The sequence below is a fragment of the Anomaloglossus baeobatrachus genome, chromosome 1, assembly GCF_048569485.1.
Source record: "Anomaloglossus baeobatrachus isolate aAnoBae1 chromosome 1, aAnoBae1.hap1, whole genome shotgun sequence".
Taxonomy (NCBI): Eukaryota; Metazoa; Chordata; class Amphibia; order Anura; family Aromobatidae; genus Anomaloglossus; species Anomaloglossus baeobatrachus.
Genome location: NC_134353.1, coordinates 849,418,612 through 849,440,332, shown reverse-complemented (window position 1 = coordinate 849,440,332; position 21,721 = coordinate 849,418,612). Strand labels below are relative to the sequence as shown.

The 21,721-nt window shown below is 47.3% G+C and overlaps 1 protein-coding gene across 3 annotated transcripts in view; it reads right to left on the bottom strand.

The window, feature by feature from the left end:
• Window positions 1–21,721, bottom strand: part of ARHGEF28 (Rho guanine nucleotide exchange factor 28) — a 345,613-nt gene that overhangs the window by 149,803 nt on the left and 174,089 nt on the right. Inside the window, exon 1 of one of the 3 annotated variants that reach the window (XM_075325342.1) lies at window positions 17,483–17,740. The exons of 1 other annotated variant lie outside the window; for it this stretch is intronic. Coding sequence is in view for 1 of the 2 variants with exons in the window: in XM_075325333.1 (XP_075181448.1) it covers window positions 8,841–8,925 (85 nt within the window). In the remaining variant the exon portion in view is untranslated. Of the gene's footprint in view, window positions 1–8,840; window positions 8,939–17,482; window positions 17,741–21,721 lie in introns of those variants that run through there. One more of the 3 variants, XM_075325333.1, reaches the window with a different exon arrangement.

Sequence of the window (21,721 nt, the reverse complement as noted above, 5' to 3'; positions counted from 1 at the left end):
TTTAATTATTTATTTAAATAATTAAAAAAAAAAAACACGTGGTTCTTGTTATTTTGACACAGCCAAGATAAGCGTACGGTTGGGGGTTGCAGCCTGTAGCCGTAGGCGAGTCTGTGCTAGATATAATACGGATGAACCCTACGCCAATTTTTTTGCTTATTTATTTTTACTATACGATACAGACGGACACAGCACCTGTGATTGGAAGCAGTCAGCTGACACCCTGACACTCAGGGTGGGGGTGAGTCTGACTAAAACCAATCACAGGCGACGGTGGGTGGAGAATGCAGTTACGTTTCAGTGAGGGTTAATTATCAGCCCCGGAAATGAATGCTCGACCTGCAAGCAGTGTATCGCCATGACGGAGGCCCGGAAGTAAAGCACGTTCTCCTATTCCCTCTACCAACATTTTTAATTGCCGGATTCTGGTCCCCAAAGACTTATATGGGGACCGGAATCCGGCCCGGAAGCGGATTTTAAAAACCAGATAACACAGACCCGCCGTCCCGGTTATCTGCGAGTCCGTTCATCTCTAGTCGTGATGCTTTTGTTTTTGTTTGTTTTTTCTTTCTATACTCAAGATAGAACTGCAACACCGTTGGTGCAATTTAGAGCAATTGCACACAAAAAAGGGAAAGTAAACAAAAAAGTAATATTTCAGTTAGGTTTGAACAAAGATGCCGGCATTCACCATGCGAACAAGAAAAATGCTCATTTGTGGGGTAATTGAATAATTCATCCCAGCAACAACAATCATTTGTGAGTCATCCTGCATAAACAGGACGTGCGGCCGATAATAAAGGAATTCTATGATCCTATTAACAATAGTTCTGTGCGCACAGGTTTATGGTCGTCTTGTAGATCCATCAATGACCTGTGTGTAGTCAGTCATCAGCACTCATTTAATGGCCGCGGTTGGCTCGCATATATGGGCCCACACAGTGTCACTGATGAAACTTTTTAAGGGTAAGGCCAGACAATATCTAGCTGACCGTATGTGTTTTTGGCTTGATCATGCTTCTACAGTGCCTTGTTTGGCTGCATGACTCAATGTTAAAGGGAATCTGTCACCAGGTTTTTGCTCCCCATGTGAGAGCAGCGTAATGTAGAGGCAGAGATCCTGATTCCAGCAATGTGTCACTTACTGAGCTGTTTGCTGTCATTTTGATAAAACCAATGTTTTCTCTGCTGCAGATCTAGCAGATATACAGAGCTCATGAATATGCTGGACTACCTGCAGCACGCCAAGTAGTCCTGTAATGATAATCTACTGCTGATTAATCAGTGATTTTATCAACACTACAGTAAGTAGCCCAGTAAGTGACACATCGCTGGATTCAGGGTCTCGGTCTCTACATTATGCTACTCTCAGATTAGGTGGCAAAAACCTGGTGACAGATTCCCTTTAATAGGTGTGCCATACTGCCGAAACCTTCACCTCCAAACTTTGATGAAAAAACATTAATTATATAAAACAAAAAATAAAATAAATAATTCTAAGAGATAGAAAAAAATATTTGGTCAGTGTACACACTGAACCAGGGACCCCCAAAATATCGTGCAGCATTTTCTACTGAAGGCTCATTCCCCCGCAGAGTGGAAAACAAAGCGGTGACTATTTGGCCCTGCTCTGTGCCTTTACTAGTTAGGAAGTGGATGTTAGATCTGCCACAGGAACTGTAATCAGCCGAATGACGCAAACTCAGAAAACGAGACAAATGTCCACAACATCTGGCGGAGATCTAACAGCGCGGCGGCCTAATAGGTAACTCCTGTGCCCCCCGCCGCCGTGTGCAGCGCATCAGCCCGGCCAGCAGATCTTGTTTCCATTAGATTCTACACAATTAATCAAAGCAGGTTTGAGATTGGAAACAATAATGAAGATGGAGCATAGGCTTTGGGAGAGATTTCCTGCAGCCGGCTACACTGTACATGATTCTATCTGCCGGACACACAGAGGAAGGCAATGATTAACCCCTCGCTAACAGTGCCAAGTCACAAAGAAAGAGCAGTATATAAACACCAGTGCACCTACACTAAAGCAAAAAAGGTGGGAAGAGAAACCGGATAACGGCCAACGACACACGCTCAACCGCGCAGCCATTACAGACGGACACGTTACAGAACCGCGCAGCCATTACAGACGGCCACGTGACAGAACCGCGCAGCCATTACAGACGGCCACGTGACAGAACCGCGCAGCCATTACAGACGGACACGTGACAGAACCGCGCAGCCATTACAGAGGGACACGTGACAGAACCGCGCAGCCATTACAGACAGACACGTTACAGAACCGCGCAGCCATTACAGACGGCCACGTTACAGAACCGCGCAGCCATTACAGACGGCCACGTGACAGAACCGCGCAGCCATTACAGAGGGACACGTTACAGAACCGCGCAGCCATTACAGAGGGACACGTTACAGAACCGCGCAGCCATTACAGAGGGACACGTTACAGAACCGCGCAGCCATTACAGACAGACACGTTACAGAACCACGCAGCCATTACAGACAGACACGTTACAGAACCGCGCAGCCATTACAGACATACACGTTACAGAACCGCGCAGCCATTACAGACAGACACGTTACAGAACCGCGCAGCCATTACAGACGTACACGTTACAGAACCGCGCAGCCATTACAGACAGACACGTTACAGAACCGCGCAGCCATTACAGACAGACACGTTACAGAACCACGCAGCCATTACAGACAGACACGTTACAGAACCACGCAGCCATTACAGACGTACACGTTACAGAACCGCGCAGCCATTACAGACAGACACGTTACAGAACCGCGCAGCCATTACAGACGGCCACGTGACAGAACCGCGCAGCCATTACAGACGGACATGTGACAGAACCGCGCAGCCATTACAGACAGCCACGTTACAGAACCGCGCAGCCATTACAGACGGACACGTGACAGAACCGCGCAGCCATTACAGACGGACACGTGACAGAACCGCGCAGCCATTACAGACGGCCACGTTACAGAACCACGCAGCCATTACAGACGTACACGTTACAGAACCGCGCAGCCATTACAGACGTACACGTTACAGAACCGCGCAGCCATTACAGACGGCCACGTGACAGAACCGCGCAGCCATTACAGACGGACACGTGACAGAACCGCGCAGCCATTACAGACGGACACGTGACAGAACCGCGCAGCCATTACAGACGGACACGTGACAGAACCGCGCAGCCATTACAGACGGACACGTGACAGAACCGCGCAGCCATTACAGAGGGACACGTTACAGAACCGCGCAGCCATTACAGACGGACACGTGACAGAACCGCGCAGCCATTACAGACGGACATGTTACAGAACCGCACAGCCATTACAGACGGACACGTTACAGAACCGCGCAGCCATTACAGACGGACATGTTACAGAACCGCGCAGCCATTACAGACGGACACGTGACAGAACCGCGCAGCCATTACAGACGGACATGTTACAGAACCGCACAGCCATTACAGACGGACACGTTACAGAACCGCGCAGCCATTACAGACGGACACGTTACAGAACCACGCACCCATTACAGAGGGACACGTGACAGAACCACGCAGCCATTACAGACAGACACGTTACAGAACCGCGCAGCCATTACAGAGGGACACGTTACAGAACCGCGCAGCCATTACAGAGGGACACGTTACAGAACCGCGCAGCCATTACAGACGGACACGTTACAGAACCGCGCAGCCATTACAGACGGACACGTTACAGAACCGCGCAGCCATTACAGACGGACACGTTACAGAACCGCGCAGCCATTACAGACGGACATGTTACAGAACCGCGCAGCCATTGCAGACAGACACGTTACAGAACCGCGCAGCCATTACAGACGGACATGTTACAGAACCGCGCAGCCATTACAGACGGACACGTTACAGAACCGCGCAGCCATTGCAGACAGACACGTTACAGAACCGCGCAGCCATTACAGACGGACACGTTACAGAACCGCACAGCCACTGCAAATGGACACGTTACAGAACCGCGCAGCTATTAGACGGCCACATTACAGAACCGCGCAGCCATTACAGACGGCCACGTTACAGAACCGTGCAGCTATTACAGACGGCCACGTTACAGAACCGTGCAGCTATTACAGACGGCCACGTTACAGAACCGCGCAGCCATTACAGACGGCCAAGTTACAGAACCGCACAGCCACTGCAAATGGACACGTTACAGAACCGCGCAGCCATTACAGACGGACACGTTACAGAACCGCGCAGCTATTACAGACGGACATGTTACAGAACCGCGCAGCTATTACAGACGGCCACGTTACAGAACCGCACAGCCACTGCAAATGGACACGTTACAGAACCGCGCAGCTATTACAGACGGCCACGTTACAGAACCGCACAGCCATTACAGACGGCCACGTTACAGAACCGCGCAGCCATTACAGACGGCCACGTTACAGAACCGCACAGCCACTGCAAATGGACACGTTACAGAACCGCGCAGCCATTACAGACGGCCACGTTACAGAACCGCGCAGCCATTACAGACGGACACGTTACAGAACCGCACAGCCACTGCAAATGGACACGTTACAGAACCGCGCAGCCATTACAGACGGACACGTTACAGAACCGCGCAGCCATTACAGACGGACACGTTACAGAACCGCACAGCCACTGCAAATGGACACGTTACAGAACCGCGCAGCCATTACAGACGGACACGTTACAAAACCACGCAGCCACTGCAAACGGACACATTACAAAACAAGACAAGTCACTGCCAACGGCACGCAAAACCGAACAGCTACTGCCAACGGACACATTACAAAACCACGCAGCCACTGCAAACATACACGTTACCAAACCACAGCGCCTTTTGGTAGCTGCAGCTTTATGCCACAGGGCGGACATTCTGCTATACAAAGCTGCTCATAACTGGGTGTAAGTGGTTGTGGAATACACTATGTAAGCGTGACGTTCTGGTCACTAAGTCACCCAATGCAGTGCAGTCTCTTCTCTACCGTGTCCTCCCTCCTTCGCATATCAATGATCGCTTTTTTTTTTTATTTTAAACTTAAAAGGGAATCTCTCTCCAGGTTTTAACTACTCCATCAGAGAGCCGCATAACGTAATGGCAGAGACCCTGATTCCAGTGATGTGTCAGTTACTGGGATGATTGCTGGCATTTTTATAAAATCTGTTTTCTCCGCTGCAGATCTAGCAGATATCTGAATGCTGAGCTCTGAGTAACCCCTCCCTCACCTCTGATTGGCATCTTTCAGCCCATGCACAGTGTACACATAAAGCTGCCAAAGGCTTTGTTCACTAGTGCATGGAAATGGTCTGTGTGGAGTCCTTTACAAAAAGGTATATGTACAACACACTGATCAATGCAAGCCAATGTGGAAAGATGGAATTTGTGTATAAAAAAAACCCCCACAATAGCATCAACTTTGATCTGTGTTTTGGGTGAGACTCGCACATTATAAATTAATGGGTTTGTAAAATATGGATCACACACTGTACATGTTACCATCCATATGCCAGTCGTTTTACAGAAATCCATTAAAATGATTAACGTAGGAAACTGAATTTGTTCTTTATTCTTTATTAAGCTGTTTATGTAAAACCCGTATGCTGTACAGATGTAGAAAACGTACATACAGATGACCATATGGGGGGGGGGGGGGGGAAGGATGGTCTGGTATATACTCATCTGAACCCGGCCCAAAGCTGGCTTCACACAATTGACATTCATGGTCTGAGTGCAGACCGACATGTATGGACCGGTCACGGATCTGCTGACCCGAAGATGACCCAGTCTCATAAGTGCTCAGACTGTGAATGTCGGCTATGTGAATCCGGCATAACTAAGATTACAAATGGGGGGATAGGAGAAATGCTACACAGCGGGACCACCTAAATGACCCTCATGATGGGTCCTGGGCCAGCTTACTCCTCATTGCACGACTATCTGTTACAGCGATGAAGACAGTTAAAAGGTGCACACAAACAACAGCAAACAATCAACAACAACATATACAACAATCAGTGCAAAAGACAGAAGGATAGCACAAACACATGGAAATAGCTGGGGCAGGGGAGGGTTACAAGAAAAGGTATTATATTAGTTAAAGGGAACCTTTCAGCAGAAATTTTGCACTAAACCTAAAAGCTTCCCCCTCTGCAGCTCGTGGGCTGCATTCTAGCAAGGTTCCTATTGTTATTGTGCCCCCTTTTAGACAAAAATAAATACTTTATAAAGTGGTACCTTTTCCTATGCAAATCCTGTTAATGGTACACGGGAGCGGGCTGTCTGGTGTCCGTTATTCTGCCTCCTGCTGCTTTACGCTGTCCCCCATCGCTGAATTTCATACTTCAGGACGCCGCCCAGTACGCCCGAGGTCTCGCGCATGCGTCGTGCCACTCTAGCGGGACTGTGGACTGTGCACAGTGTGACCGCTGGTGACGTGTTGCGCAGGCGTGAGATTATGGGCGGCTACGTGATTTTCATCAGCAAGTACCCGCCCATAATCTTGGGCCCACGCTTTCCCCTCTGCCTCCACCGTTCTGCGCAAGCGCTGGCCAGATGACCCCACGTCACCTCTTTCCCATCTTGGTAAGAGGTGATGTGGATTCATGTGGCCAGCGCTTGCGCAGAACGGTGGAGGCAGAGGGGAAAGCGCGGGCACGAGATTATGGGCGGGTACTTGCTGATGAAAATCACAGCGCTGCCCATAATCTTACGCCTGCGCAACACGTCACCAGCGGTCACACTGCACAGTCCCGCTAAAGTAGCACGGCGCATGCGCGAGACCTTGGGAGCACTGGGCGGCGTCCTGAGGTATGAAATTCAGCGATGGGGGACGGCGTAAAGCAGCAGGAGGCAGAATAACGGACACCAGACAGCCCGCCCCGAGAACGATTAACAAGATTTGCATAGGAAAAGGTACCACTTTATAAAGTATTTATTTTGGTCTAAAAGGGGGCACAATAACAACAGGAACCTTGCTAGAATGCAGCCCACGAGCTGCAGAAGGGGAAGCTTTTAGGTTTAGTGCAAAATTTCTGCTGACAGGTTCCCTTTAATACTAGGAAATCTTATATGTTTGTGTCTGTGAAAAATTACTTTTAATTATAATCTGCCTTTTGTTTTGGCTCCGGCCGCTTGCTCTTCGTGCCTCGCTGATTTTATTACTCCGCCTGGTACAACTCCAAACATTCCCAAGCCTTCTCCACCAGGAGCGTGGAGTGAACCCGCACATGTAGCTTCTTCTGCAGATGCCAGCAATCAGTTCATACGTCATAGTAATCACCCATTAGAACGGATCCTGCAGAGATCCATTGGCAAAAAAAAAAGTTGCGCAGACAGAACTTTTTGGCCATTTTTAAATAATTGAGTTTTCCTGGATCTGTTTTTCTAATATTGGAGTCTATGGAGAACGGATCCATTAACTGATCGCTATTTATCTTCCATTCACAACTGATCCAGTAAGAAAGAAAAAAAAACGGATCCTTTACAAATGGAAGAAAAACAGATGGATAAATAGCGACCAGTTAACGGATCCATTTTCCATACACTCTAATGTTAGAAAAACGGATCCAGCTAAAATCAATTACTTAAAAACTGACAACTTTTTTGCTAATGGATCTCTGCAGGACCTGTTCTTAGGGCTCATTCACACGACTGTACCGTTTTTTCTGGCCCGTTCCGTTTTTTGCAAATTGAATTAAGAGACCATGTTTTCTTTGTGTTTTGTGTAAAAACGGATGGCACACAAAAGTGCTTCCGTGTGTCATCCGTGTCCGTTCCTTTTTTTTGGAACATGTCCCATTCTTTTCCTCAAATTGAGGACCAGAAGTCAGTGGGTCTGCAAAAAAACGGAGGTTACACGGAAGCACTTTCATGAGGCTTCCGTATATGGGGACCTGGGTGGATTTATGACACTTCCCACCTTCCATTTTTTTTTTTTGCAGTCCGGAAAAAAACGGAAACACATGGATGGAAAACTGACCTTTTTTTTGCGGAAACATGGAACGGATGAGGTTGTCAGACGGATGCAATTGCGTATACATGGATCCATGTTTTGCGGTGCACAAAAATAAACGGACTGGTCGTGTGAATTAAGTCTAACAGAGGATTACTGGAAATGTGAACTAGGCCTTACTGATTAAAATGGTGCTATGGATTTCACCCTCCCCACGGTGGTAGATGAGATGCTGGACGCCCAGTCACGTGCGTATTTTACTAGCAGTTGTAGAATCCACACCAGCCATTATGTCACGTATAAAAAAGTGAAAAATATTAGAAATGGCACATAAGGAAGCGACATAGGAGGAAAAAGTATGTGCACATGAAAAAAAAAACCCACACAAGCTGAATGATCCGACACATGTCCTCCATATACACAAATACACCTTTACTTTCATCCCAATTATTGCTTAAAAGGACGTCATGTGCATTATCAAGAGAGAACCAGCAGAAACTAAGTCCATCATCACATGATGGGAAGTTACCAATTCTCCAAACTTCAGGCGGCCATAGGAAACCAGTGGTCGTGCAACATTTCAAGTGCAACTCAATGTACATACAACCGCTATACAGCTACCGGGGATTCACTCCATGCTACAAAGGCTTGTCCAAACACCTGCCTTAAAGAGATGAAGGGGTCAAGATAGACATTAGATGGCTGTCAAATTACAAAGGCACTACAATTCTAGAACGAACATCCCCCCCCCCCATATCTCCAGTACAGCGTTATGGGGGCCCCACTTCTATACAGTGGATGACAACTTTCGAAGAAGAATGGCAGACAGGTTTGCTTATACCTTGCTTGGTTGCTCTTCTGTGAATTCTCATTTTGGGAAAAGATGGCCAGGAGTAATTAAACGGAGAGTCTGAATCAGAATCCATGTCCCTGTGTGGAAGGAAGGAAGCAATGCGGACCCCCGAGCGTCTCCGAAACACACAAGAGGATGTAAAATACAGGAATGAAGAAAGCTGGATCAAATTGCCCCCTCTGCCCAGGGGAGGGACGGCTGTAAACGTTTGCTCTCTTCAGGCGCTCAGGCATGTGGACAGATCAGCCTGTAAATATTAAATTAGAGGAGGGAATGCAGGGGGAAAACATGAGCAAAACTGGAGCTGCCTCATGGTCCAGAGCTATTCCACAGGTCAGCTGGTGCCAATGAATCATTAACTCACCTCTTCATTTCTATGCTAATGGAAACTGCCGAAACCCAGGCAGAACGCTGTGAAGTGCACTTGTAAGTAAATAAGGGGGACACTGGGAGTGCAAAGCCCCCAGAGCCCGGCGTCTCCAGACTGTGCGGCCCATTCCCCCTGACACCCCGGCTTCTTCACTCATACTCATGTAAATCTAGTCAGGTTTACATATACATCACACGTTATACACCCGCACAAGAAGAAAAGAAAAAAGGGATTTGGACCTCCCCCCACCCCCTTCCAACTGAGCCACATAAGGAAGAAAAAAGTTTTGTTTTTTTGGTTTAATCGAAACCAGATTTCCTGAGACAATTAGCAGGTTCATCACATTCAATACAATTTTGGGTGATCATCTAAAAAAAAAAATGTCACCAAGTATATTATCACCAATCACTTCTATAATGTCTATATGGGGCCCAGTTTTCTACATGGAGGATCTACAATCTAACGCTATGTACACCTTTATGGCCAATGTCAGGGGCATGCGCTCATGAGTTATACACTCAGTGACCACAGTCAGGATAGTGCGGAGATATCCGTCCATCATACACGCTTCCACTTAGGGAATAGTGGCCTACAGAAGCTCCTTAAGGCTACTTTCACACTTGCGTTGAACGGTATCCGTTGCATTGCGTTGTGTAACGGATGCAACGGATGTGTTGCATATAGTGGCACAACGGATGCAACGGATGCTGCAAAACAACGCAATTCGTTTTGATTTTTTTTTTTTTACAGTTTTACCAGCGGCAGACTATTGTAAACGATCAGCTGATCGCTCCCAGTAGCCGGCCGCCGGGTGATCAGCTGATCACTCCCTGCAGCCGACCGCCGGGTGATCAGCTGATCGCTCCCTGCAGCCGACCGCCGGGTGATCAGCTGATCGCTCCCAGTAGCCGGCCGCCGGATGATCAGCTGATCGCTCCCTGCAGCCGGCCGCCGGGTGATCAGCTGATCGCTCCCTGCAGCCGGCCGCCGGCTGATCAGCTGATCGCTCCCTGCAGCCGGCCGCCGGGTGATCAGCTGATCGCTCCCTGCAGCCGGCCGATCAGCTGATCGCTCCCTGCAGCCGGCCGATCAGCTGATCGCTCCCTGCAGCCGGCCGCCGGGTGATCAGCTGAGCGCTGTCACTTGCCGGCGCCCGGGCATGCCGGCGGGCGGGCGCTCAGCTGAGCGCTGTCACTTGCCGGCGGCCGGGCATGCCGGCGGGCGGGCGCTCGGCTGAGCGCTGTGACTTGCCGGCGGCCGGGCATACCGGTGGCCGGTCGCTCAGCTGAGCGCTGTTGCTTGCCGACGGCCGGGCGCTCAGCTGAACGTTCGGCCACCGCGAGCCAAAATAAAGTTTGATTTAAAAAAAAAAAGAGCATGCGCAGTGGAATCCAGAGGATTCCGCTGCTCAAAATAACGTTACATGCTGCGTTCCTCCCGCTGGGCGGAAGTAACGGGGCGTCGCCCAGCGGAAGCAACGCAGGTCCTTTTGGTACAATCCGTCACCCATACAAGTCTATGGGAAACAGTGGAATCCGTTAACGGATTCCGCTGTTTTCCAAAAGGGCGGATTGTAACGGAAGGAAATAAACGCAAGTGTGAAAGTACCCTAAGACTGCGGAATTTTTTGTTTTTGTGCTTTCATTTACATTGATGTATATAGTAGAAATCACAGTCTCCTATTAATATTGGCCACGGGCTGGTTTTCACAGGAGCACTGAGATGACAGACACGGTGGTCTTCAGCTTACCCCTGGCTGTCAAGACAACTCAGTGTTCTGCCATCATGTTGCAGGCACACTAATATGGGGTCAGAAGAACACGCCCCCCCCCGTCAGAGATCGACGGCAGCATTTACCAGGTTAATCGCTTAGGGCAGAGCGTTGCTCCACCTGAAGCTTTTACGCTAGTTTCACACATCCGGTATTTCGCCTGTTTGCCGGATTCGGCGCACGCCAGTACAGTGTATACAGTACAGTGGCAGCGCTGTAACTTCCGGGTCACATGCTCCGGTCACATGACAGCATGTGACCGAAGCTTGTCGCACTGCCACTGTACTGTATACACTGTACTGGCGTGCGCCGAATCCGGCAAACCGGCGAAAAGCCGGATGTGTGAAACTAGCCTTAGAGGCAGATGAAGGTTGAATGATTCAGCCTTCATCTGCAGGGAAAGATGCAGGCTTGGCGTGTGAGCCCACAGCAAAGGGTACGGTTTCACTTGCGTATGATTTGTGCCAGTCTCGCATTGGTATCACCTGGCACAGCCACACACTCTCCTGACAGGAACGGGTCGGTTGTATGTATTCCCGTGCAGCTGAGTCGCTCGTGTCCAGAGAGTGTCAGTTTGTGTCGGGTGATACCGATGAGAGACTCACGCGAGTCATACCCAAGTGGAACTCCGGCCACAGGCAGGGAAACGACTCATGATGTGTATAGTACAACATTAGTCTTTAAGGGGTTAAAGTAGCATTTCCCAGTCTCCAGTCCTCATGGTGTCCTCAACAGATCATGTTGTTGGGATTTCCTTTGTATTGCAAAAGGTGGGAGAACCTGTGGCAATTTCTGATGCCTTGTAATAATTCCACCACCTGTGCATCGGACCTGCTGAGGGCTGTGAGGACTGGAGTGTGGGAAACACAGCTGTAAAGTATACACTGTGAACAGCTCTAGATGTATATGTTACACAGGAGCAACACGGTGATGTGCGGCGGTGACAGTGACATTGGAGTCTCACGTAGCTCTGAGAACCATCTTCATACGACACACGTCACCGTGTAGTCTCACAGCTCTGATAACGACCATCACAGGACACGTCATCATGTAGCCTCACATCTCTGAGAACGGCCATCACACGTCACCATGTAGCCTCACAGCTCTGAGAACGACCGTCACAGGACACGTCACCATGTAGCCTCACAGCTCTGAGAACGACCGTAACAGGACACGTCACCATGTAGCCTCACAGCTCTGAGAACGGCCGTCACAGGACACATCACCATGTAGCATCACATCTCTGAGAACGGCCGTCACAGGACACGTCACCATGTAGCCTCACAGCTCTGAGAACAGCCGTCACAGGACACGTCACCATGTAGCCTCACATCTCTGAGAACGGCCATCATAGGACACGTCACCATATAGCATCACATCTCTGAGAACGACCATCACAGGACACGTCATCATGTAGCCTCACAGCTCTGAGAACGACCGTCACAGGACACGTCAACATGTAGCCTCACAGCTCTGAGAACGACCGTCACAGGACACGTCACCATGTAGCCTCACAGCTCTGAGAACGACCATCACAGGACACGTCACCATGTAGCCTCACAGCTCTGATAACGACCATCACAGGACACGTCATCATGTAGCCTCACAGCTCTGAGAACGACCGTCACAGGACACGTCACCATGTAGCCTCACAGCTCTGAGAACGACCGTCACAGGACACGTCACCATGTAGCCTCACAGCTCTGAGAACGACCGTCACAGGACACGTCACCATGTAGCCTCACATCTCTGAGAACGGCCGTCACAGGACACGTCACCATGTAGCCTCACATCTCTGAGAACGGCCGTCACAGGACACATCACCATGTAGCATCACATCTCTGAGAACGGCCGTCACAGGACACGTCACCATGTAGCATCACATCTCTGAGAACGACCATCACAGGACACGTCACCATGTAGCATCACATCTCTGAGAACGGCCGTCACAAGACACGTCACCATGTAGCCTCACATCTCTGATAACGACCATCACAGGACACGTCACCATGTAGCCTCACAGCTCTGAGAACGGCCGTCACAGGACACGCCACCATGTAGCCTCACATCTCTGAGAACGGCCGTCACAGGACACGTCACCATGTAGCCTCACATCTCTGATAACGACCATCACAGGACACGTCACCATGTAGCCTCATAGCTCTGAGAACGGCCGTCACAGGACACGTCACCATGTAGCATCACAGCTCTGAGAACGACCGTCACAGGACACGTCACCATGTAGCCTCACATCTCTGAGAACGGCCATCACAGGACACGCCACCATGTAGCCTCACATCTCTGAGAACGGCCGTCACAGGACACGTCACCATGTAGCCTCACATCTCTGAGAACGGCCGTCACAGGACACGTCACCATGTAGCCTCACATCTCTGAGAACAGCCGTCACAGGACACGTCACCATGTAGCCTCACATCTCTGAGAACGGCTGTCACAGGACACATCACCATGTAGCATCACATCTCTGAGAACGGCTGTCACAGGACACGTCACCATGTAGCCTCACATCTCTGAGAACGGCCGTCACAGGACACGTCACCATGTAGCCTCACATCTCTGAGAACGGCCGTCACACATCACCATGTTGCCCCAGCCTAAGGCTACTCGCACATCTGTGTGCTATGATTTTTTCGTGGACAGCACTCAGCCTCTTAAAGTAGAATGGATATATTCACACATCTGGTAAAATCACGGATCAGAGAGTGAGATCCGGGAGACTCAGCGCACGTCCTACTAGGATCCAATGTGCGGTCAATCAGTGCTAAAGTGATCCATGATACACAGAACTGATCTGATGACTAGTGATAAACAGAGGAGATAAAACACTGGATGCAACTAGGAAGAGACCTGGGAAAAAATGGTTGTTTCTCCAGGATGCTAGCACTCATACAGATGTGAATATCTACCTGTAGGCCAAGTGTAAATACCCAGTGCCACAGCCATATTTCTTTAAAAAAAAATAATACAGCTGCAAAAAACAGACTATATTATGTTGGCTACTATATACAATTACGTGCACATAAAAAAATAAAGAGTGTGGGATAGGAGGGGTTTACTCTCCAATGCCCCATCATAGAGCCTGCCTAAAATAGTGTTGAAGCAAACCACCACCGAGGCATTAAAGGACAGGAAGGTCTCGTCCTAGGGAGGAAGTTCTGTTCTCATGTTAGTGTTCCCAGCTTACTTCCCCTAAATAGTGAAGAAGAAGATATCCACCAAAAAAATAAAAATGTCTGAATGTAGAAAATGATTAGCAGGGAGTTTGAGAATTGACAAGTGATGGTAGATTTAAAGGAAAAATCGTGGCACAGCTAAAAAAGCGCGGTGACTTGAACTGCTGCGATTATTTTATTTAAAGGGAACCTGTCAGGTGTAATATGCATCCAGGACCACGAGCAGTTCTGGGTACATATTGCTAATCACTGCCTAACAGTCCCTGTTTCTAGTAGCATAAATAAAGAGACGTTTCTAAAAAGTGTTTCAAAAGATCCTTTATGATATGCTAATGAGCACAGGTACTAGTCGCAAGGACGTTACTGTGCTCATTCCACCCTCTTAGCATGTTAGCATGTTCACAGGGGCCTGCTAACACGCTATTCAATGCACATTGCCAGTGTCATCAGCAGCAGTGTCCTTTGCACCACCTCGCTGGGCTTAGGATCAGTGCGCATCATCAGAAGCCCCCGGCACTTTCAGTCATGCGCACTACCCCAGTTTGAAGCCAGGACGCATACACTTGGCTTCATAGTGCGTATGAACAGAAGTCCAGGATCATGCGCACTAAGACAAAAACCAGTGTTGGCCACGGTGACAGCAGAGAGGTGAGCGTGACTATCCTCTGACACTACTCATACATTAACATGTTAGCACACCCACAGGGGGCGTACTAACATGCTAAGGGGGCCAACTAGCCAAGGGACGTAACACCCTTACGACGAGTCGCTAGCCTCATTAGCATATCATACTTTTTCTAAAGATCTCTTTATCTATGCTAGTGTATACAGGGACGGTTAGGCAGGGATTAGCAATATGCACCCAGAACTGCTACTGGTTCTGGCTGCATATTGCACCTGACAGGTTACCTTTAAATTGTTAAATGGATGCATGATTTTGCAGCAGAACAGCAACTTCACCCACAAAAGCATTACAATCGGGTGCTCAGTTTTGCAAGTGAAACCACTGCTGTGCGAAATCCTTTACCCAGGCTGATCAATTAGAATAAATTGTAGAGTCTGTGTCTGCCGTGGTTGTCAGATGTGCAGCGTCCGCTCTCACCAACCCTACCCTAAGGGCTCATTCACACATCCGTGGTTTTGGATCCAACCTCGGACCACAATGCAGAGACTGGCCACCGGTCACACAATGCGCGCGTGACAGCCCAGAAATATATGAAGCTGTGCCGCTCGGGTCGGATGAGCCGCGGACAGTCCGTGCTTTAGCCGTATCTGCTTGGACCAAGTGGAACTGGAGTATGAATGAGCCCAAAAACTGACCAAGTTTCACAAGTGACATTGATCTGCATTTTATCAGCGTTTGTCCGAATTTCATCAGCTTTTATAATGCATAAAAAAAAGTTTCTCAACCTTCTCCAACAGTTGGTGAAAATCGGAGGGCACTCGAATAGTATACAACTGCTGCCCAATTTCTTCACAGACCCATATTTTTACATTGCAGATTTTAATCCAACACTCAGATAACATCAGTCATGTCTTCACAATTTTGCGAGGACCGGTCTGCAAAAATACTTGAGAACAGCCCCATTGGCTATACTAGGTGTGAGGGCTACCATCAAAACCACACACAGCCTCGTAAGTGAAGACCGGACACGAGACTGAGCACGAATTATAGTTGCAATTTGTTATTGATGAACAAAATAAAAAAAAAAAAAAAATAGATAATACCGCAATGTCCTATTGTTCTGAGGAAAATATCACTTCCTGTGGTCATTTTTCCAAAAAAAAACAATACAATATTTCTACAAAGTAGGAAAAAAATGTAAATTATAGGGATAATCCAGTTTCAGCAAGTAATGTTAAAATTTGTATAATCAAGTTTCCAATTGTCCTCAATGTAACGACTCCTCATCGTTTTCACCACCTGTGCTTGCAGTCATTTAATTGGAAAAATCATTGTTCGTTCCCAAGATGGGGTGTCCTGACCCATGATGGACACGCGGGTGCACATATATAACTGGAGGGTACAATCACATTCTGCATAAAATGTAACAATAGCAGCAAAATGAGTGCGATGCCTAAAATTGTCATGCACACGCTGTCTATTTCTTTCTGGGCAATTTTGGAGGCTAACAGCATGTCAATTTTTTAAGCCTTTTTGCTGCAAGTTTTTACCGATCGAGATCAATAAAACTTAAAAAAGAAAAACGTTATTCCTGCCAATACGGTGATTTTCATCTGAAAATAAAAATGCTCGGGTGCTCGATACTATTTACTACCATGCTAGGGTGCTCAGTACTTGTTACTAGTGATGAGCGAGCACTACCATGATCAGGTGCTCGATACTCGTTACTAGTGATGAGTGGGCACTACCATGATCAGGTGCTCGATACTCGTTACTAGTGATGAGTGGGCACTACTATGCTCAGGTGCTCAGTACTCGTACCTTGTAATAAGCGAGCACTACCATGCTCAGGTGCTCAGTACTCGTACCTTGTAATAAGCGAGCACTACCATGCTCAGGTGCTCAGTACTCGTACCTTGTAATAAGCGAGCACTACCATGCTCAGGTGCTCAGTACTCGTACCTTGTAATAAGCGGGCACTACCATGCTCAGGTGCTCGATATTCGTTACTAGAGATGAGCGGGCACTACCATGCTCAGATGCTCAGTACTTGTTACTAGTGATGAGCGGACACTACCATGCTCAGTGCTCGGTACTCATACCTAGCAGTCGGATGCTCGGATGGGAGCGACTCGAGGACCTGGAAGTATCATGGAAGTTAATGGAGAATGTGAGCATTTTTCTAGAAGATTTCCCAGAAAAATGCTCGAGCTGCCCCTTTGACTTTCATTATATTCGGGTACTCAAGTCGTGCCCATCCGAGCATTACCTTGTCGTTACGAGTTGTGAGCTCCCGAGCATGGTAGTGCTTAGCCCTCCCTAAGTACTGTCAGTAAGCAATGACAGAGCCAACTGACGGACAGCAAGCAGAGGTTTTGATACAGGACGCATATTTGTTGGGATCAGATCATTGCAGAAAATGAATTTTAAAAACAAAGCTAGAAAATTAATTGCTACGGTACAAAAAATAAAGTATGAACAATTACAGTGCTAAAGACCTGCATTCAGAGTGAAGCATTAAATTCGCTTTATCCTGCATATTTCCAGTCATCGTTCTGGCTTAAGACAGGGATTGTCACAGATTTAACAAGTCTGGCACCATTAAAAGCTGAGAAGGAACCTCGTATAAAGGAACCAGTGAGTGATTTACAAGAAGCCCCCCATTCTTACGCTGTATCCCAGAACAACTCTGCACACAAGAACTTTTCCCTGCACCACCAACGGATTCACAGCGGACCACGTCTCACATCTCCTCCAGGGGTCTCGGAGCCATGCAGCCAATGATAATGAAATATAATCCGGGATGCGAATAAGCCGAGATTCAATGAAGATCTTCTAAATCCCAAACACTGAAGTTTCGGTACATCCACATAAGAGGCCGGCACATGGATCACGGGAAATGTCAGATCTGGAGAACGAGGAGATTGGAGCCGTCACCATCCCTGACTGCACTTCAATTATTAGAATTACTATGCGAGAAGCGCTTCTGCCTAAAATCACTTCCCTCTTCCGCCCGAGCGTTTCAGCTTCTGCAAAGGCTTCTGACTGTGACATAATGAAATTGAAATATTCATGAAATCCTCCAGCTCTCGGCCCTTTTGGCAAGAATTTACATGAGTTTGCAACTTGCAATAATTACATTTTTACTTAAGATGCAAAGGTCACATTACACAAATTACAAAAAGTGCCAAAAAGTTTTCAGGGCTTGTATGTGAGTAGAAAAGTCTTGCAGTATTCTCTAGAAACAGCCCCACCCTTGTCCATGGGGTGTGCCAGGTATTGAATCTCATCCTTTTCGAACCCTACCGTGTCGTTTTCTCTTATCAGGGTGGCCAACTTGATTTTTCATATTTTTCTAGACAGCTTAAAAAAAAATTATAAATAGCCAACACTTTCATGATATCAATGGAAAACCATGAAAAAGTAATTAGGATTTTAAAGAGGATCCACCACCAGGTCAAAAAGTGGCCAAATCTTCCTGTTATTTTGTTCTTGTTGTTCCCCTGACTATTTAGTTTTTGCTATTTTTTTTATATCCTAAATGAAGTTTCAGAATTTATTTTTTTTTATTTAGTTCTGATTTATATGGCCTTTTACAAAGGGGTGGTGCTGTCAGGGTAAGGGAAGAGCCACAAGCATGTATAATGTAGATGGGAATCACAACGCATCTCCAGACTAGCCGGTGGCTCTCCCGACTAGAGCGTGACAGCTTCATGTATCTCTATGCAGCGGTCACACTTTGGGTCATGAGAGACACCGGCACTGTGCTACAATCCACGTCTGATTTATACGGCCTCTTCCCTAATAACGCAGAGCAGCCTACAGAAATGCCCCCAGAGAATCCTATGCACCACACCCAGTTGTAAATACCATAATAAGAGCACTAAGGCTACTTTCACACATCCGGTTTGAGCAGTGCGGCTCAATCCGGCTGTGAAACCAATGCAACGGATGCGGCGAAAACACCGCATCCTTTGCATAAGTTTTTACATGCGGCCCGTCCGTTTTTTTCCGGTTGTGGCATGCTACTGAGCATGCGCAGTGGAAGAAACCGCATGCGGCAGCCGGATGCGGTTTTTCCGCATCGCGCCGCATCTGGCGTCCATAGGCATGCATTGGAAAATGCGCCGCAGCGGCCGGATGCGGCGCGATGCGGTTTTTTTTGCCGGAGCAAAAAAAACGTTCCAGGCAACGTTCCATCCGGCCGCGGCATCGGCTAAATCTGCCGCATGCGGCAAAAACCGGACCGAACGCAAGCCCATGCGGCACAATACGGCACTAATGTAAGTCTATGCAAAAAAAAACCGCAACCGGCGGCAAAAAAAACGGTTGCGGTTTTTCTGCAGAGCGCCGTATTGTGCCGCAGAGCAAAAACCGGATGTGTGAAAGTAGCCTAAATAATAAGACCCACATCTCTGGGACCGTATGGTGGATTTAAAAAGAAGTAAAAACTACAATACTCAGGGGAAGAGCTGGAATACAATTAGACATTGTTCTGATTTGAAGACACTGGCTGAATTCACTGCGAAATGTAAAATGATGATAATTACAGCCATAAAAATCCTTACAAAAAGTATCCTCGATCACGTAATCGAGAAATTTGCTTACGGCCCTTTCCAGTCATTTCTAGACGTTTGGCAACCCCTGTCTTATTGATCTAGGAAATATATGAATAAACTGACAACTACTGTGTTTTCCCAAATATAAGACCTAGTAGCCGTTCATCATCCTGTATATAGTATACTGAAATAGGGTTTGTGCAGCCCTTTCAGGATATTTAACGGTTATTGCTGTACGTTGCCCCGTTGTGTTGCTGTAAGCCCTGGAAAATTTATAGTCATGCACCCACAGTTAGTACACAATGAAAACTCACCCCTTCGCCCGCTCGTCCCTCTGCGCTGGTGTCAGTAATTGGTGCAGTTAGACTGCTGTCCTCGCTCGCTGTTAATACAAAATTAATATTCCCCCCTTCCCCCACCCACCCCTCTGTGCTATCGTCAGTGATTCAGTTCGGCTGTATTCCTCGGCCAATATTGCATCGCAATCCTCGGACTGGCAGGCGGCTCTCCTGACCCGAGCGTGACAGCATGTACTTCTATGCAGTGAATGTTAATTTTGTATTAACAGCGGGCGAGTACAGCAGTCTGACTGCACCAATCACTGACGCCGGCAGAGGGGGAAGTGGAAGAAGGGGTGAATATAATTTTTTATTAACAGCGGGGGCACGACTATACATTTTCCAGGGCAACTATACATAACTCCGGAAAATGAGCCCTAGAGCATGTTTCAGGGCCAAAATATTATATGATCCTGCATCCTTTTCGGAAGAACGTGGTAGGTGTTCCCATTGTTTTTGTACATAAAAAAACTGCTACACATCTGATATGGTCAGCATTAATGGAGTAAGAGCACAAAAAAATTATTATAAATGTCTGATCTTTAAGGCTTCAACCCCAAAGATCCCCTTTCTGCAGTATCACACCTTTATGACCACTGCTCCATTCATCTCTATGGCCTGTGGAAGTGGTGCCCAACGACTCCCATAGACATGAATGTAGTCCTGATCGCATGCACGTACTACCGATTCGTTCACAGGAGAACATGGCCTCCAACTATCATTATTGGAGGAGGACCAAGAATAGGGACAGATGAAAATCCTGTGATAAATGGTTTTTGCGGGACAGAGGGCAATTTAGGCCTTTATTTTGTCCCCTAACGGGAAATGTTGTTTATATCTAGGGATGATCAAATACTTCGATTATTATTTTCAGAATACCTCGTCGCTATTCGACTATTCGCGAATATTCGATGCGCAATGTAAGTCTATGGGAAACCCGAATAACAACTATTCAGGCTTCCCATAGACTTACATTGCGCATCGAATAGTCGAATAGCGGTGAGGTATTAGGAAAATATTCGCGAAGCCGAATAATCGAAGTATTTGATCATCCCTATTTATATCCCTTTAAGAGCTGGTTTGGCAGGGAATAGACGTACGTACTGGGGTTTTTTGGAGGTTTTTTTTTTGCTGTCTGGTTAAAATAAAAGTGACACGAATGCCTTTTTACATTACATCAGACTTTTAGTAATTGGCAAAAGACTTTTTTACATTCTTCCAAATACTTTAAGAATGACCTCAGCAATTCTGCCAGATCGACTACATTGGGAGAAAATGTGTGAGTAATGCTTGGAAGGAATGTCTCCCCCAAAGCAAAAACAGGTAAATATATAACGCCAGATTAATCAATAATCTTTCTACAAGTATTTGAGAAAGGCAGGAACAAAAGGGAAACGGATACATTTTTCTGGGGGAGTCAGAATTATGTACACACGTTGAGTACTTTGACAGGAAAATATGCAGTGTGTGAACAAACCTTTATAATGCATAACTGCACATAAACCACCTCCTTCATTACATGGCATTCCTGCTACAGATGATGCCACCGAGACGATTCTATAGAGAAATGCTTAGCTTTCAGGTATTCTTAATATTAGCTCCCCAGTGGATTTTCATTTCCTATTTCCAGTGGCACAATTACAGGGAGCAGACGTGTTCAGGCATTCCAGTAGATAAAAGATTTCCTGACAGTGTTGTACTAGGACAATGAGTAAAAATGAGAAACAGCTACAATGATTCATCATTTTCTGAGAACACGAACGGACTCTCAAGAACAGTCATCTGTCTACATTGGACAAACAGGAAATTAGATGATGGTCAGTTAAACTGGACAGCAAGGAGGTTTTCCACTACTTATGTGACCCCCTTTTATTTGTCCTAACTATTCCTAACACACACTTTCCCTATATACTTCTATTACGTACCCTGCTCCTCTAAGCTGATCTCTCTGTGGCTCCTATAGTCCAATGTTGAGGTTTTAGTTTTGATGTTTCCGGTCTGGACACGTCACT